Source organism: Erinaceus europaeus, chromosome 15 (assembly GCF_950295315.1).
Source record: "Erinaceus europaeus chromosome 15, mEriEur2.1, whole genome shotgun sequence".
Lineage (NCBI taxonomy): Eukaryota > Metazoa > Chordata > Mammalia > Eulipotyphla > Erinaceidae > Erinaceus > Erinaceus europaeus.
The window spans coordinates 18,426,826-18,438,953 of NC_080176.1; the positions used below are offsets into that span (position 1 = coordinate 18,426,826).

Genomic DNA, 12,128 nt, shown 5'->3' on the forward strand with positions numbered 1-12,128 from the left:
GTGCGGCTGAGCTCCTGGTCCAGGCGGCCGGTCACCGGCCCTCAACGGCCCTTCGCCGCACGGCGCCTGCGCACACTGCTGTCAAACGCGCTGACGGAGGCCGCCAAGAAAAAAGGCGGGAGTCGCCGGTCTCGAGCGGGGCAAAATGGCGCGGGAGGAGATGCTGGCGTTCACCCGGAGCCTCTTCCGAGGCCGCCCGGACCTCAGGTGCACTGTGAGCTGGGGGCGGGCTGCCGGGGGCCGGGCCGGGGACCCGGGCCTGACGCGCTGTCCCCGCAGCACGCTGACGCACTCCATCGTGCGGCGGAGGTTCTTGGCTCACGTGGGCCGCGACCACCTGGAACCCGACGAGAAGCAGGCGCTGAAGCGGCTGGTGGAGGAGGAGCTTCTGAAGACACAGGTGGGGGCGCGAGCGGGCTGGGGGCGGGGCCTGCGCCGAGGGGGCGGGGCCTGCGCCGAGGGGGCGGGCGGGACCCCAGGGCACACGTGCCTCCCTCCCCGATGCCCCCGCAGGTGGATGAAGCTGGCGGCAGGGAAGAGAAGCCAGACCTTGCCCAGAAGGTGAAGAGGTCTCCCAGCCCCTGTAGTGACCCGGAGCGAAAACGGCCTCGTTTCAACTCAGAGTCGGGTTAGTGCCCCTGCTAGTCGGGTTAGTGTCAGTGTCGCTGTGTTCATGTGTCGTGGCCCCAAACCAAGTGAGTCAGACCAGCGAGCGGCTAGCTGTCTTCTGCTGCCTTTCTCTCCATCAGAGACAACCTATCCAAGCCAGGGAGAAGGGCCAGGAGGGGACCTGTCCCAATCTTCGCTTCTCCCCACGTTTTAGAGCCCAGCTCCGAGGCCTCCAGTCCCGAGTGCCTTGGCCCAGCTGCAAAGAAAAGGATGACTGCAGTTGAGGCAAGTCTGAGGAGAGCTTCCGAGAGAGCAGGTGAGAGCAGCGATGAGGAAGAAGAGCAGGATGTCACTGCCAAGATGGGATCGGAGGAGGAGGGGATGATGAAGGACAGCAGTGAGGACAGCAGTGTCGAGGAGGGTTCTGCCAGAGCAAGTAAGGCCCAGAAGGGAGGAAGCAGCGAGGAAGAGGAAGATGAGGAGAAACTGGAGCCCAAAGGCAGGAGCAGGAGCAGGAGCAGGAAGAAACCTGTGGCAAGAAGCAAGCCGGCATCAGGCAAGGCCTCAGCTCGCCGGAAACAGGCCAGTGAGGAGGAGGAGGAAGAGGAACCAATCCAGAGGACCAGGAAGGCAGGGAGAAAGAGTGGAGCTAGCCCCAGGGAAAGGGAGGACAGCGAGGAAGAGGAGGAGAAAGAGGAGAGGGAGGCAGAGGATCGGACACCCAGAGTACAGAGCAATGGAGGTGACAGGTCAGCTTGTGAGGATACAGAGGCACCGGAGGAACAAGCGGGGACAGGCAGTGGGGACAGCAGCGGTGAAGAGCCAAAGAATGACAGGGTTCAGAGCAAGGGCAGGAAAAGACAGAGTGGAAGCAGCGAGGACGACAGGGAAGACAGCCAGGGGAAGGCGACATCTACTACTAAAGGGAAGACGGCCAAAGCGGGCAGGCTCAGCGGGGACAGCGACTCTGAGAGGGAGCTGAGTGACAGTGAGGCCGGGGAGAGTCCCAAAGGGGAGAGGAAGAACCGCTCCTCCAAGAAGAACTCCAAGAAAAGCAGGACGCGGAGCTCCTCTTCCTCCACAGACGGCAGTCCGGAGCCCAGAGGTGGGAAGGTGAGGGTGAAGACGGGCTGGGAGGCCACCACTAGGGGAGAGGGAGCCCCTCAGCCCAGCCCGGGAGGCTTGGGCTTCCTCTGCCGTCTCTTTGCCAGGCTGGGTCTGGCCGCCGCGGGGAAGACCACCCGGCCGTGACGAGGCTCAAGCGCTACATCCGGGCCTGTGGTGCCCACCGGAACTACAAGAAGCTGCTGGGCTCCTGCCGCTCGCACAAGGAGCGCCTGAGTGTGCTCCGGGCTGAGCTGGAAGCCCTGGGCATGAAGGGTGAGGCCAGAAGTGCTTGGGGGCTGCAGGAGGGGTACCCTGGGCATGAAGGCGGAGGCCCGGGTGCTCGGGCTACTGGGGAGGGCATCACCAGTCTCTTCTGCCCCAGGTAACCCATCCCTAGAGAAATGCCGCGTCCTGAAGGAACAGCGGGAGGAAGCAGCTGAGGTGGCCTCCCTGGATGTCACCAACATCATCCACTGTTCAGGTGCGAGCCTCCGGCTGCTCCCTCCCCTGGAGCAGTGGGGCATGGAGTCTCAGACAGCTCATCTGCTCCTTCCCCGACCCCCCAATTCCAGGCCGGCCGCGCAGGCGCACCGCATGGAACCCTTCTGAAGCCACTCCGTCAGGGGAGCTGTACCGCCGGACCCTGGACTCAGAGGAAGAGCAACCCCGCCGGCCACCCCCAGACTGGTCCCACATGCGCGGCATCATCAGCAGCGATGGCGAGAGTAACTAAGCTCTCCCTGAGCCCCCTTTCACATTGTAGAAAGTGTACATAGCACCCCTGTCCCTACTCTGCCTGCACAGAAGTAACTTTCTTCAGAGAAGAAAGGGACACAAGTTGTGGGGATCCTACTCAGTTTTACACTCAGTGGGAGGTATTTACAGGGATTATTGTTCTTATTAAAGGAGTGTTTAACTCAGCTTATCAAAACTGGTCCCCTGCTCTTCCCCCGACATGCTGGGCCAGGACAGAGGCTAGTTACTCTATCTCCCTTTTATCTCTCAAGTTCTCCAGAGATCCCAGTCTTCAGACCCCAGGACCCAGTCTGCCATCAGACTCCAGCCAAGAGGAGTATGGCTCTGGCCTTCCTGGAGCTGTGGCTAGTAACCTAATGTCGAAGTGGGAGGAGGATGTAAGTGACACACCTTGGGAACGGCTGGTGTCTAGTTTCCTTTTTCTGGAAAGAGCCACTTAACCTGTGGGTCAACACTTGCAGCCTTCAAGGGCTGGGTATGTGGCCTAGGGCTCTGCCTCCAGAGCACACCAGTGAGGTCACGCAGGGCCTGGCACTTCTCAAGGGACAGGTTATCTGGGGCAGAAGAGGCTGGTGATGCCCTCCCCAACAGGCCGGGCGCTCCAGGGTTCTTGCTGTTGAGGCTGTTGGTACATGGAAGCGTGAACTGTCGGGCCCACATGAGAAGGGAGCCTTCTGGGAGTGATAGAGGCATAAGCAAAGGTTAAGGGACCGGTGACACCTTAAATCTCCAGCTTCAGGCATTCTGAAGTCATTAAAATAATGAAAGTTTTAGTTGCACTGCCAATACTCATTTACAGGTGATGATGATGTCACCTACCACTGAAGTTTCCTTATATATCTCAGACAGAAAGGGTGAGTCCTGGGGTCTGTTAGAATAACCAACAGTTTATTAAAAGCTTGCTGTGGGGCTCTGTGCCAGCCCCTTAGCTGGGAGGGGCTCCCATGACTGCCCCCAGGCCCAGGAGCAGTCCCTTCCAAGTTCCAAGGTCTTTCCCAACTCCCCTTCCCCAGCTCAGATCTCAATTAAAAAAAAAAAAAAAAAAACAGGACAAGACTGCACAGGACAGCAACAGGGGAATGGAGAGACCCAGGCATCCTGACCCCAAGACCCCGTCCTGATCCTTTCACAGGAAGGCGTCTTCCTTCCACTTTCCCCACCCAGACCCCAGACCTGCTCTGCAACACCCCAGGTCTGGGGGGCCTGGCATCCCCAGTCCACAGCCCCACTGCAGGGGCTAGTATAGTTCTCTGAATATAATATATCTAGACCCACCCTTCCCCTCCCCCAGGGGACTAGATGAATATTTGACACGTAATCTCCCTCCGTTCCCGAGGCCATGATGGGGAGAGAGAGCTGGCACCATGGTGGGGAGGCAGGGGTTCCCGGTCAGCCTTGAGGCCCCCTTGCCCAAGCTGCCCTGGGCCACTGGCCAGCCCAAGAAGCTCATGAAATGAGAAAGTTGGAGGGGAGCCGGAGTCAGTCTTCTGCCCCCCACCCTTGGGTGGGCCTCAAGCTCGGTGCCCTCTAGGATCAGGCACCACCCACCCCTGCCCCACTCATCTGCTGGTCCACCGTCACTTCACGAGTAGAAGTGAGAGGAGCCATTAAGGATGTGGGAAGCCACACTGGTGCTTCGGCTCAGGGGTCCCGGCATGGCAGCGGCAGACGGGCCCACGTTGTCGCCGCCACTGCCCCCAGAGGCTGCACGCCGCAGGGGCTGGGGGCTGTTTCTTAGTAGCAGCAGGGCTCCACCACGGGGTGTCCCACTCTGTGCTGGGGGGCCCAGCCAGTTTGGGGGACCTGGGGGAGCCAGCAGTGAAGGCTGACGCCAGGCTGGTGGGGGCATGCCTGGTGGAGGAGGGCCGTGGCTCCAGTGTGCCCCCGAACGGGGAACAGGGCGGGAGGGCCAGGCGGGGGCAGGGGGGGGAGCGGGATAGCCCTGGGCAGCAGCCTCGGCCGGGATGCCCCCCAGAGCCATGCTGGAGAACCCCAGCCTCATGCTCTCAGCATCAAAGGCCTCAATCTCACGGGCCTGCCGCTCCAGCAGACTCCGGATCCGCTCGGAGCGCCCTGTCTGCAGGGCCAGCAGCTCCTCTTCCACCTGCGTGTTCAGAGGAGAGTTAGAGTCCCGGGGAGGGGAGCCTGCCCTCCCACCCCTCGGGGCCGCGTCCTCTTACCCGCTGCTCCAACAGTGCCCGCCGCAGAGCCACCCTCTGCTCCAGCTCCCGCAGTTCTCTCTCGTGCTGACTCTCCGTGCGGATCTTGATCTTGCTCTGGTAAGCATTGAGCAGCTCCAGCTCCTGTTGAAGCTGCTGCCGAAGGGCCTGGAACTCTGCCTCCTGGGTCTCATCAAGTCGCAGCTGGAGAAGAGGAAAGAACGCATTTCAGGGCTTGCTTCCCTCACCCCCACAGTCCTCCCTGCCCCAGGTAGGCCTGGGCCCAAGATTTCAAGCAGCAGCCAGTCTCAACATCTATCAAGATGAAAGGTCGTCATACCCTGTGACACACAGCAATTACACTTCCAGGAATCTATCCCCCAGGTATACTTGCACGTGTGCTCGGCTGTGTTCATTGACGCGGTGTAATAGCAAAACACTGGAAACAACCTAAATGTCCACCAATAAGGGATGGGTTAAAGGAACGATGCTACATCCGTGCCGTGGAAAAGTCTATGCTGCTTAAAAAAAAGAGCTGTGTGTATTGACCTATCTGCTTTTGTTTAAAAATTAGTAGCGATACAGTGAATGAGCTGTTGGACTCTTGGCCATCGCCTATATCAGAGGGATCCCCTGGTCCTCTCTTTAAAAAAAAACCAAACAAAAAAACAAATCAACGAGTCACTCCTGAAAATGGAGATTGGGTGAGAGAATGGCAATGTGAGAGGCTGTGTTTTCAGTGGCCCATCCCAGTGCTAGGTGTAAAAATTTCAAAAACATCGACACAATCCCGGAGGCCTGAGTAAATTGATCTGAGGGCCATTAGCACTTTGATGTGCTCTTGCTTCACACATACTCGGGCCTAGGAAAAATTATAGGCGCTCTTCCCTTGGTTTGTGGTAAAATAGGTTGGTTTTGTCAAGACTTTAAGAAAACACTTGAGAGGGCAGCGGGGGCAGAGTGGGGGGGGGTGTAGATAGCATAATGGTTATGAAAAGAGATCTCAAGCCTGAGGCTTTAAAGTCCCAGGTTCAATCCCCCACACCACCATAGCCAGAGCTGAGCAATGCTCTGGTAAAAAATAAAATAAACTTGACAGAGTATGTGTGCACTCAAGCATGCTCACCTGATTAAACACACATATTACTAAGCATGAGGACCCGGGTTGGAGCCTCTGCTCCCCACCCGCAGGTGAAGCAGGGTGTCTCTCTCTCCCCCACCACTCTCCATTTCTCTGTCCTATATAATAAGGATTAGGGAGGAGGGGGAAAAAAAAAAAACCGGCTTCTGGGAGCAGTGGATTTGTAGTGCTGGCACCATGTCCCAATGACAATCCTGATGGCAAAATAAAAGATTTAAAAAATAAAATTGGGGGTCGGGTGGTAGCGCAGTGGGTTAACGCACAAGGCACAAGGCGCAAAGCACCAGGACCGGCATAAGGATCCCGGTTTGAGCCCCCAGCTCCCCATCTGCAGGGGAGTCACTTCACAGGTGGTGAAGCAGGTCTGCAAGTGTCTATCTTTCTCTCCCCCTCTCTGCCTTCCCCTCCTCTCTCCATTTCTCTCTGTCCTATCCAACAACAATAATAATAACCACAAGGCTATAAACAACAAGGGCAACAAAAGGGGAAAAAATGGCCTCCAGGAGCAGTGGATTCTTGGTGCAGGCACCGAGCCCTAGCAATAACCCTGGAGGCAAAAAAGAAAAAATTTTTTTAAAAATTAAAGAGAAAGTACTAACTTGAGTTCCCCAAGAATACTCTCCACCCTCCACGCCTGCATGCATGTGTCTCTTGTGACCATCTAGACGCCAGCCTGCACCACCACGCTCCCTCCCCGGAGCCCAGGCCTCACCGCCTGTGAGCTGAGCATCTCCGAGATGGACTGGTCATACTGCTCGGCCAGGATCGCCAGCTTGCGTGTCTGCTCTTCCTTGAGCCGCTTAAGGAGGCTCTTGTGCTGAGCTTTGGGCGTGGTCTCCAGCAAGTGTGCTCGAAGAGCCTTGTACTGCCGAGTCTGGATCTTACACGTCTCCTGGAACTGCTTCTTGATCTGCAGCTCCTTAGACTATGCAGTGGACGGACCAAGGGGAGATGGGGACGGGTGATAGATAGAGCAGAGGAAGAGGAGGAAGAACAACCAGGGGAGGGGGAGCAGGGAAGAGAGAGAGAGGAAAGAGGAGTGGACACAGATGCAGAGACAGGGAGAGGGAGAGAAACAGAAAACATGTTAGACAGAGGGGGCGGGGGAGCTGTACGCAGACAGACACGGAGAGATGAGATTGTTGAAAGAGATGGAGGCAGTTCTTGATGAGCAAGAGAGGCCAGGAAAACCACAGTTTCTGAGAGCACGTCTAAAGAGTTGGGTGCAAAACTCACAAGGAAGAGCAACAGAGTTCACGGACGGGAACTGAGAATCTACAGAGCGCCTAGTGGACACAGGCAGCTTTGACCATGCAGAGAGGGAGACATGACCCAGGGAGAAGCGTGTGAGCAGACACGGGAATGTGCACAGCACAGACTAGGCGCAGGACACACCCGTGGGAGACAGCAACACAGCTAAATAATAATAAAAACAAAAAAGGACAGAGGACGTCCCAAGTTTGGCACCTCAGGGAGGGAGGAGGGAAGGAGGATAAGCACCAAGCTGAGTGACGGAGAAGAAAGGGTTGCCCCGTCTCAGGCCACAAATGGGCAAGGGGCACAGGAGGTGTCCAGAAAGGGCCCGACATGTGCAGTGGGCCAGCAGCCACCACCCTGACCACATCTCCACAAGCTGGCCCAGCCCCTTCTGCACTCAGGTCCCCCCCCTCCAAGTCCACAACCAGCCCGTCTCCACAGTCCCCAGCTCTCTACCTGACCCCCACCCCCAAGGACACCACACCCTACTGTGAGGGGTTAGCAGTCCCAACCCCCACCTTCTAGAAGTTTAGCTTCCAGATAAAAGGGAACCATGCAGACCGTGGGCTGGGAGAAAAGATGGTGGGGGGAGGGGGAGGTAAGGACAAAAAGACCTAGGACCTAGTACTCGCTCTGGAAGGAATTCACAAACAGGACCATGGGGTCAAGGAGTCCTGTGGGAGCTCAACCGGGGCCCAGACCCCCAAGCTAGTGGTGGTCATAGTGCAATGAAGCTATGAAGGCAGAGAGGATGAGGCTAAGGAGTGAAAGGGGTAGAGGTCACGGAGATGGGGGTGAAGAGGTCATGGGACTGGGGGCCAAGGGTCCAGACTGGGGGGCATACCGGGGAGGCTAGGCGGCAGGACAAAGCAGACAGAGGCAGCCTGGGCCAAAGGTATAGTTCCGCTCAGATATTTTATTTGTGTTTGTCTTTTTTTTTTTTTTTTGGTTGGTGGAGGGAAGGGGATAGGTTGGAAGGGAGACAGAAAAACAAAATCAAAGAGAAGAAAAAAAAAAAGCAAACAAACAAAAAAAACACCCATGACTCTCCCCGCCCCCGGCCGCCCCTGGCCCCAGGCCCCAGGCCCCAGTCGATGAGGGTGAGGATGAGCGCACACAGTGGGAGAACAGCAATAACTTAGGGGGACAGTGTCAGGAGAACGAGTGAGGCTTCAGACTCCACGGTGGAGAAGGCAGCCTGACTAGAGGCCTGGAGGGCTGGGGGCGAGGTGGGAGTGTGTTCTGAGGAGGGTGAGGGAGGAGTGGACCCGGACTGGAGAGATTCACTGAGTCGTGGGCGATAAAGTGCTCAATGCGCGAGGGAGGGAGGGAGGGAGGGAGGCTTCGCTGGTCACCTCCAGGGAGGCAGAGCCCGGGACGGGCGGCCGCGGGATCTCCGTCCAGCTAACCCTCCCGGGGCTGGTGGACGGGTGGCAAAGGGCCCTGCCCGGCGCTGGCTTCGAGGCAGCAGCCGGGGGATGCGGCTGGGTCGTTCACCCCGGAGCAGGCCCCAGCTGGCCAGTGTGTGGATGGCCCAGGGGGGTAGGCGGGAGGCCAAACCCTGGCTGGCCCGTGCCAGGCGCCAGTTCCAGCCCTTGCACAGGGCCCAACACTTTGTCAGCAGTGCCAGTGGGTGTCGTCTGGGGCGGGGATTACCCCGCCGGGGCCCAGGGACGGGAAGACGGCTGCGGAAGCCATCCTTGTTGGTCTTGGGGTACAGTGCAAATAGGCCCCGGTCCCCCACAGCCCCACAACCCTGCAGGGCCCGGAAGGCCATGGGTGACAGGCGCAGCAGAGCCCGCAGCCAGAGTCTCGATATGCCCCGGCGCACCCGGGGGCCCTGCTGTTGGACCCACTTCCCTCCGGCGGCCACAGCCGCCAGAGGGAGAGCCAGACCTGGCCAAGCTAGGAGCCAGGCTGCCCCAAGGCCCAGGGGCACACCCACAAGGCCTCGGCGCCAGCTCAGACTCAGGACAGTTCCCAGTGCGGTGCCCTGGGCCAAGAGCAGGAAAAGGCTGGGTGGCAGGTGCAGAGCTGTACAAAGAAGTAGGTAGGAGGCCCCCAGGCCCACCAGTCCCACTTCCAGAGCCAGCAGAGCTGCCTGGAGGCCACCGCCACCCTGGGCTGCCAGCAGTGGGAGCAGCAGCAGCAGGAGGAGGAGCAGGAGGCCAGAGGAGGAGCCGACCGCGAAGGAGAGACCGGCCAACAGGCCGTGGGACAGGAGGCCAGGGAGCGGGCTGGCAGGCTCAGGCCTTGCATGTGTAGGAGGGGGCTCAGGGGGGATGTCTGGTGAGGGGCAGCCATCTCCAGGATCCCTTGGGGTCCTAGTTGGAGCCCCCTCCTCTTCCTCCTCCTCCTCCTCAGGGACTGGGGTCAGTGCTGGGCCCTGGGCCCAGTCAAGCTCAAACTCATCCAGGAAGTCCCCATCCTCCTTCTCCCACAACCGCCACTCTCCGCTCGCGTCCTGGCCCACGACGCTCCTCTCGTGGGGCACCAGGGAAGGGACTCTAAGCTCCTCTGCCTCCTCAGGGAGTGCCCAGATTTCCTCCTCAACCAAACTCCTATGTTTTTGTGGACTGGCTCCCAAGTCTTCCCCCAATATCCTCTGTTCCTCTGGCTCCAAAGTGGTCCCTTCCTCTCCCAGAATCCTTCCCTCTGGAACTGCTTCCTCCACCTCTCCCAAAATTCTTTGGTCCAGGACTGCCTCCTGGCCAGCTGAGCAGGGCTGCTCTTCTCTAGGGGTGCCTGTGCTGGGTGGCCCCAGAGCCCCAGGAATGGGGAGCGGGAGGCCCGGGGGATGCTGGCCTACACGTACTTTGAGGCTCTTGGGCTGCTGGCGAACCTGGGCCGCATGCTTCTGTCGTAGCTCTTGCTCGCGGCGCTTGTTGTACTCCAGCTGGTTGCCCAGCTCTGTCTGGTGCTGCAGGCGGGTGAGCTCGGCCCGTGTGCGCTGCACGGCCTGGAGCTGCCGCAGCTCCAGCTCCCGAGTGGCCTCGTGGTGCCGCAACAGCAACGCACACTCCAAGTCCTTCTGTGTCTGCTTCTTGTTCAAGTCCTGAGGCAAGAGGGAGGCAGGGCCCGGAGCCCGATCAGGAAGATGTGCTGGGATCAAGAAAGTGGGACTCCCCCCAGGACTCTTGGGCAAAGGGAGCTGAGGGCGAGTGAGGAGTTGAGGGGTGGAGGGGTCTCAAACTTGTGGCTGGCCTAAAGGTTCTGACGGGCACGAGAAGCCAAGCCAAAACACAAATTAGGGCAGAGGGAAGGAAGACACACAAAACACATGGGACTCGGGAGGGAGCCGCAACAGGCAGTCTACCTCTCGCAGAAGGTCCTGGTCCAGGCTGTGCCGGGCCAGTAGCATCTTGCGCTTGTACTGGCGACACTGCAGCTCAAAATACTGGCGCTGGCGCCGCAGCAGCCCCGCCTCTTCCTCCGCCTGGCACTGCTGTAGCTGCTCCTTCTGCCGCAAGAGCCACTCAGCCTTTTCCCGCTTGGGTGTGCTGGGGTTCTCCTGGAGCTCCTGGACAGGGGTGGAGGGGAGCGAGGTCAGGCCTGGCTCGCCACCATGAGCCCTGCCCACCAGTGCGGCCCTGTCCCACCTCCTTCAGCTGCTCCTTCCGGAGCTTGTAGGTCCGCTTCTGTGCTTCCAGCAGGGCGGCCAGCTCCTTTTTCTGCTGCCCGAGGATGTGCTGCTGGAACTTGCGCTCCTCGGCCTGAGCGGCTCGAGCCTCCTTCTCCCCGATGGCCTGGTGGCGCCGGGACAGCTTTTCTGCCTCAGCCCCAAAGCCAGCCCGCTGTGCCTCGAGCTCTCGCTGCAGGCGGGCGCTGTGCTCCTCGCGTTCGCCCCTCAGCCGTGACTCCAAGGCCAGCAGCTGTTTCTGGTGTTGCCGTCGCATCCGCTTGTATCCACTTAGCTGCTCCCGCAGGGCTGAGTCCTGTTCATGCTCCTGGATCTGCCGGCTGACCTGTGGAGGGCGGAGGGGGGAGGGAAGGAACTGAAGTGGGGCTCCCCCTTGGGCCACCTACTCTATTAACACGCAGAGCCTTGGTGCTATATGGGGAGAATGTGGGTTTTAGACTCACGGGTTCAGATCTCCTTTGGGACCTTCCTCAACCATCACCTCACCTCTCTGAGCCTGCTTCCTCTCCTCACCCGGGTAATAGAGACAACGGCTATTTCACAGGCCAGGTGATGGGAAAAGGTGGGAAAAGGGAACAGCACTTGGATTCATTCAGAGACTCATGAGACAGACCTGGCCCATTTCAGATCTGCCACGTACTGACCATTTGACCCAAAGCCTGCTTCTTCACGGTTAAATGGGGTAATACTATGTCCTCCCAGGGGGCTGTGGCCATGGAAGTTTGACAAGTGCATAATAATGTCTAGAACACTCTTGGAAGCAATCAGTACTGTTTTCCCTTCCCTTCAGCAGATACTGAGAAGCCATGACAGCCCAAATACAGAGCTGAGATCTAGGCCATGAGATGTTGAAATAATAAGAGAGGAGGCCTTGGGTGCACTTATCCAGAGTGTGGTCTATTTATTTTGCAGAGCTGGGGGCCGGGTGCATATATAATTTCCCCAGTTGGACAGCTTTTTCAATCAGGAAGAGAGACACAGAGAAAAATGGTCCACGGCACCAGAGCTTCCTCCAGTGTCCTAACACCTCCCACAAGGTTCTGGGGCTCAAACCTGGGCCATGCGCACGGTAAGACAGGTGCCCTACCTGGCACGCTATGTCCCCAGCCCGGCCAAAGTTTCAGATTAGGCCTATTATCAAGAAGCCAAATCAATGGATCCCATTATTAGTTCCTGGGGCTAATTTGAGGACAAAGTTACGGGAACACAAACACACACACACACCTCAAAGTTACAGTCACTTTGCACAGTACTACAAAGTACCAAACATTACAGGAGGGCTGGGGAAATAACATAATGGTTATGCAAAAACACTTATTTACTTTAACAAGATACACAGAGAGATACCAGAGTACTGCTCAGCTCAGGCTTATGGTGGTGTTGGGGACTGAACCTTGGACCCAAAGTCTCTGCGTAACCATTGTGCTGTCTCCTCAGCCCTGCAAAAAGACTTTCGTGC

The 12,128-nt window shown here is 58.3% G+C and overlaps 2 protein-coding genes across 2 annotated transcripts; one reads left to right on the forward strand and one right to left on the reverse strand.

Annotated features, from left to right (window-relative positions):
• The first annotated feature begins 66 nt into the window (after nt 1-66).
• HIRIP3 (HIRA interacting protein 3) lies at nt 67-3,245 on the forward strand. The gene is made up of 7 exons (XM_007534676.3): nt 67-207; nt 280-400; nt 514-628; nt 824-1,722; nt 1,821-1,989; nt 2,099-2,197; nt 2,289-3,245. The coding sequence occupies exons 1-7, from the start codon at nt 146-148 to the stop codon at nt 2,447-2,449; spliced, it is 1,626 nt and encodes a 541-aa protein (XP_007534738.1). The 5' UTR covers nt 67-145; the 3' UTR covers nt 2,450-3,245.
• A 94-nt stretch (nt 3,246-3,339) lies between these two features.
• Nucleotides 3,340-11,731, reverse strand: TAOK2 (TAO kinase 2). The gene is made up of 7 exons (XM_007534677.3): nt 11,723-11,731; nt 10,629-11,051; nt 10,346-10,549; nt 9,845-10,084; nt 6,485-6,697; nt 4,653-4,835; nt 3,340-4,576 (listed from the first exon to the last, which is right to left on the reverse strand). The coding sequence occupies exons 1-7, from the start codon at nt 11,729-11,731 to the stop codon at nt 4,055-4,057; spliced, it is 1,794 nt and encodes a 597-aa protein (XP_007534739.3). The 3' UTR covers nt 3,340-4,054.
• Between the last annotated feature and the right edge of the window lie 397 nt (nt 11,732-12,128).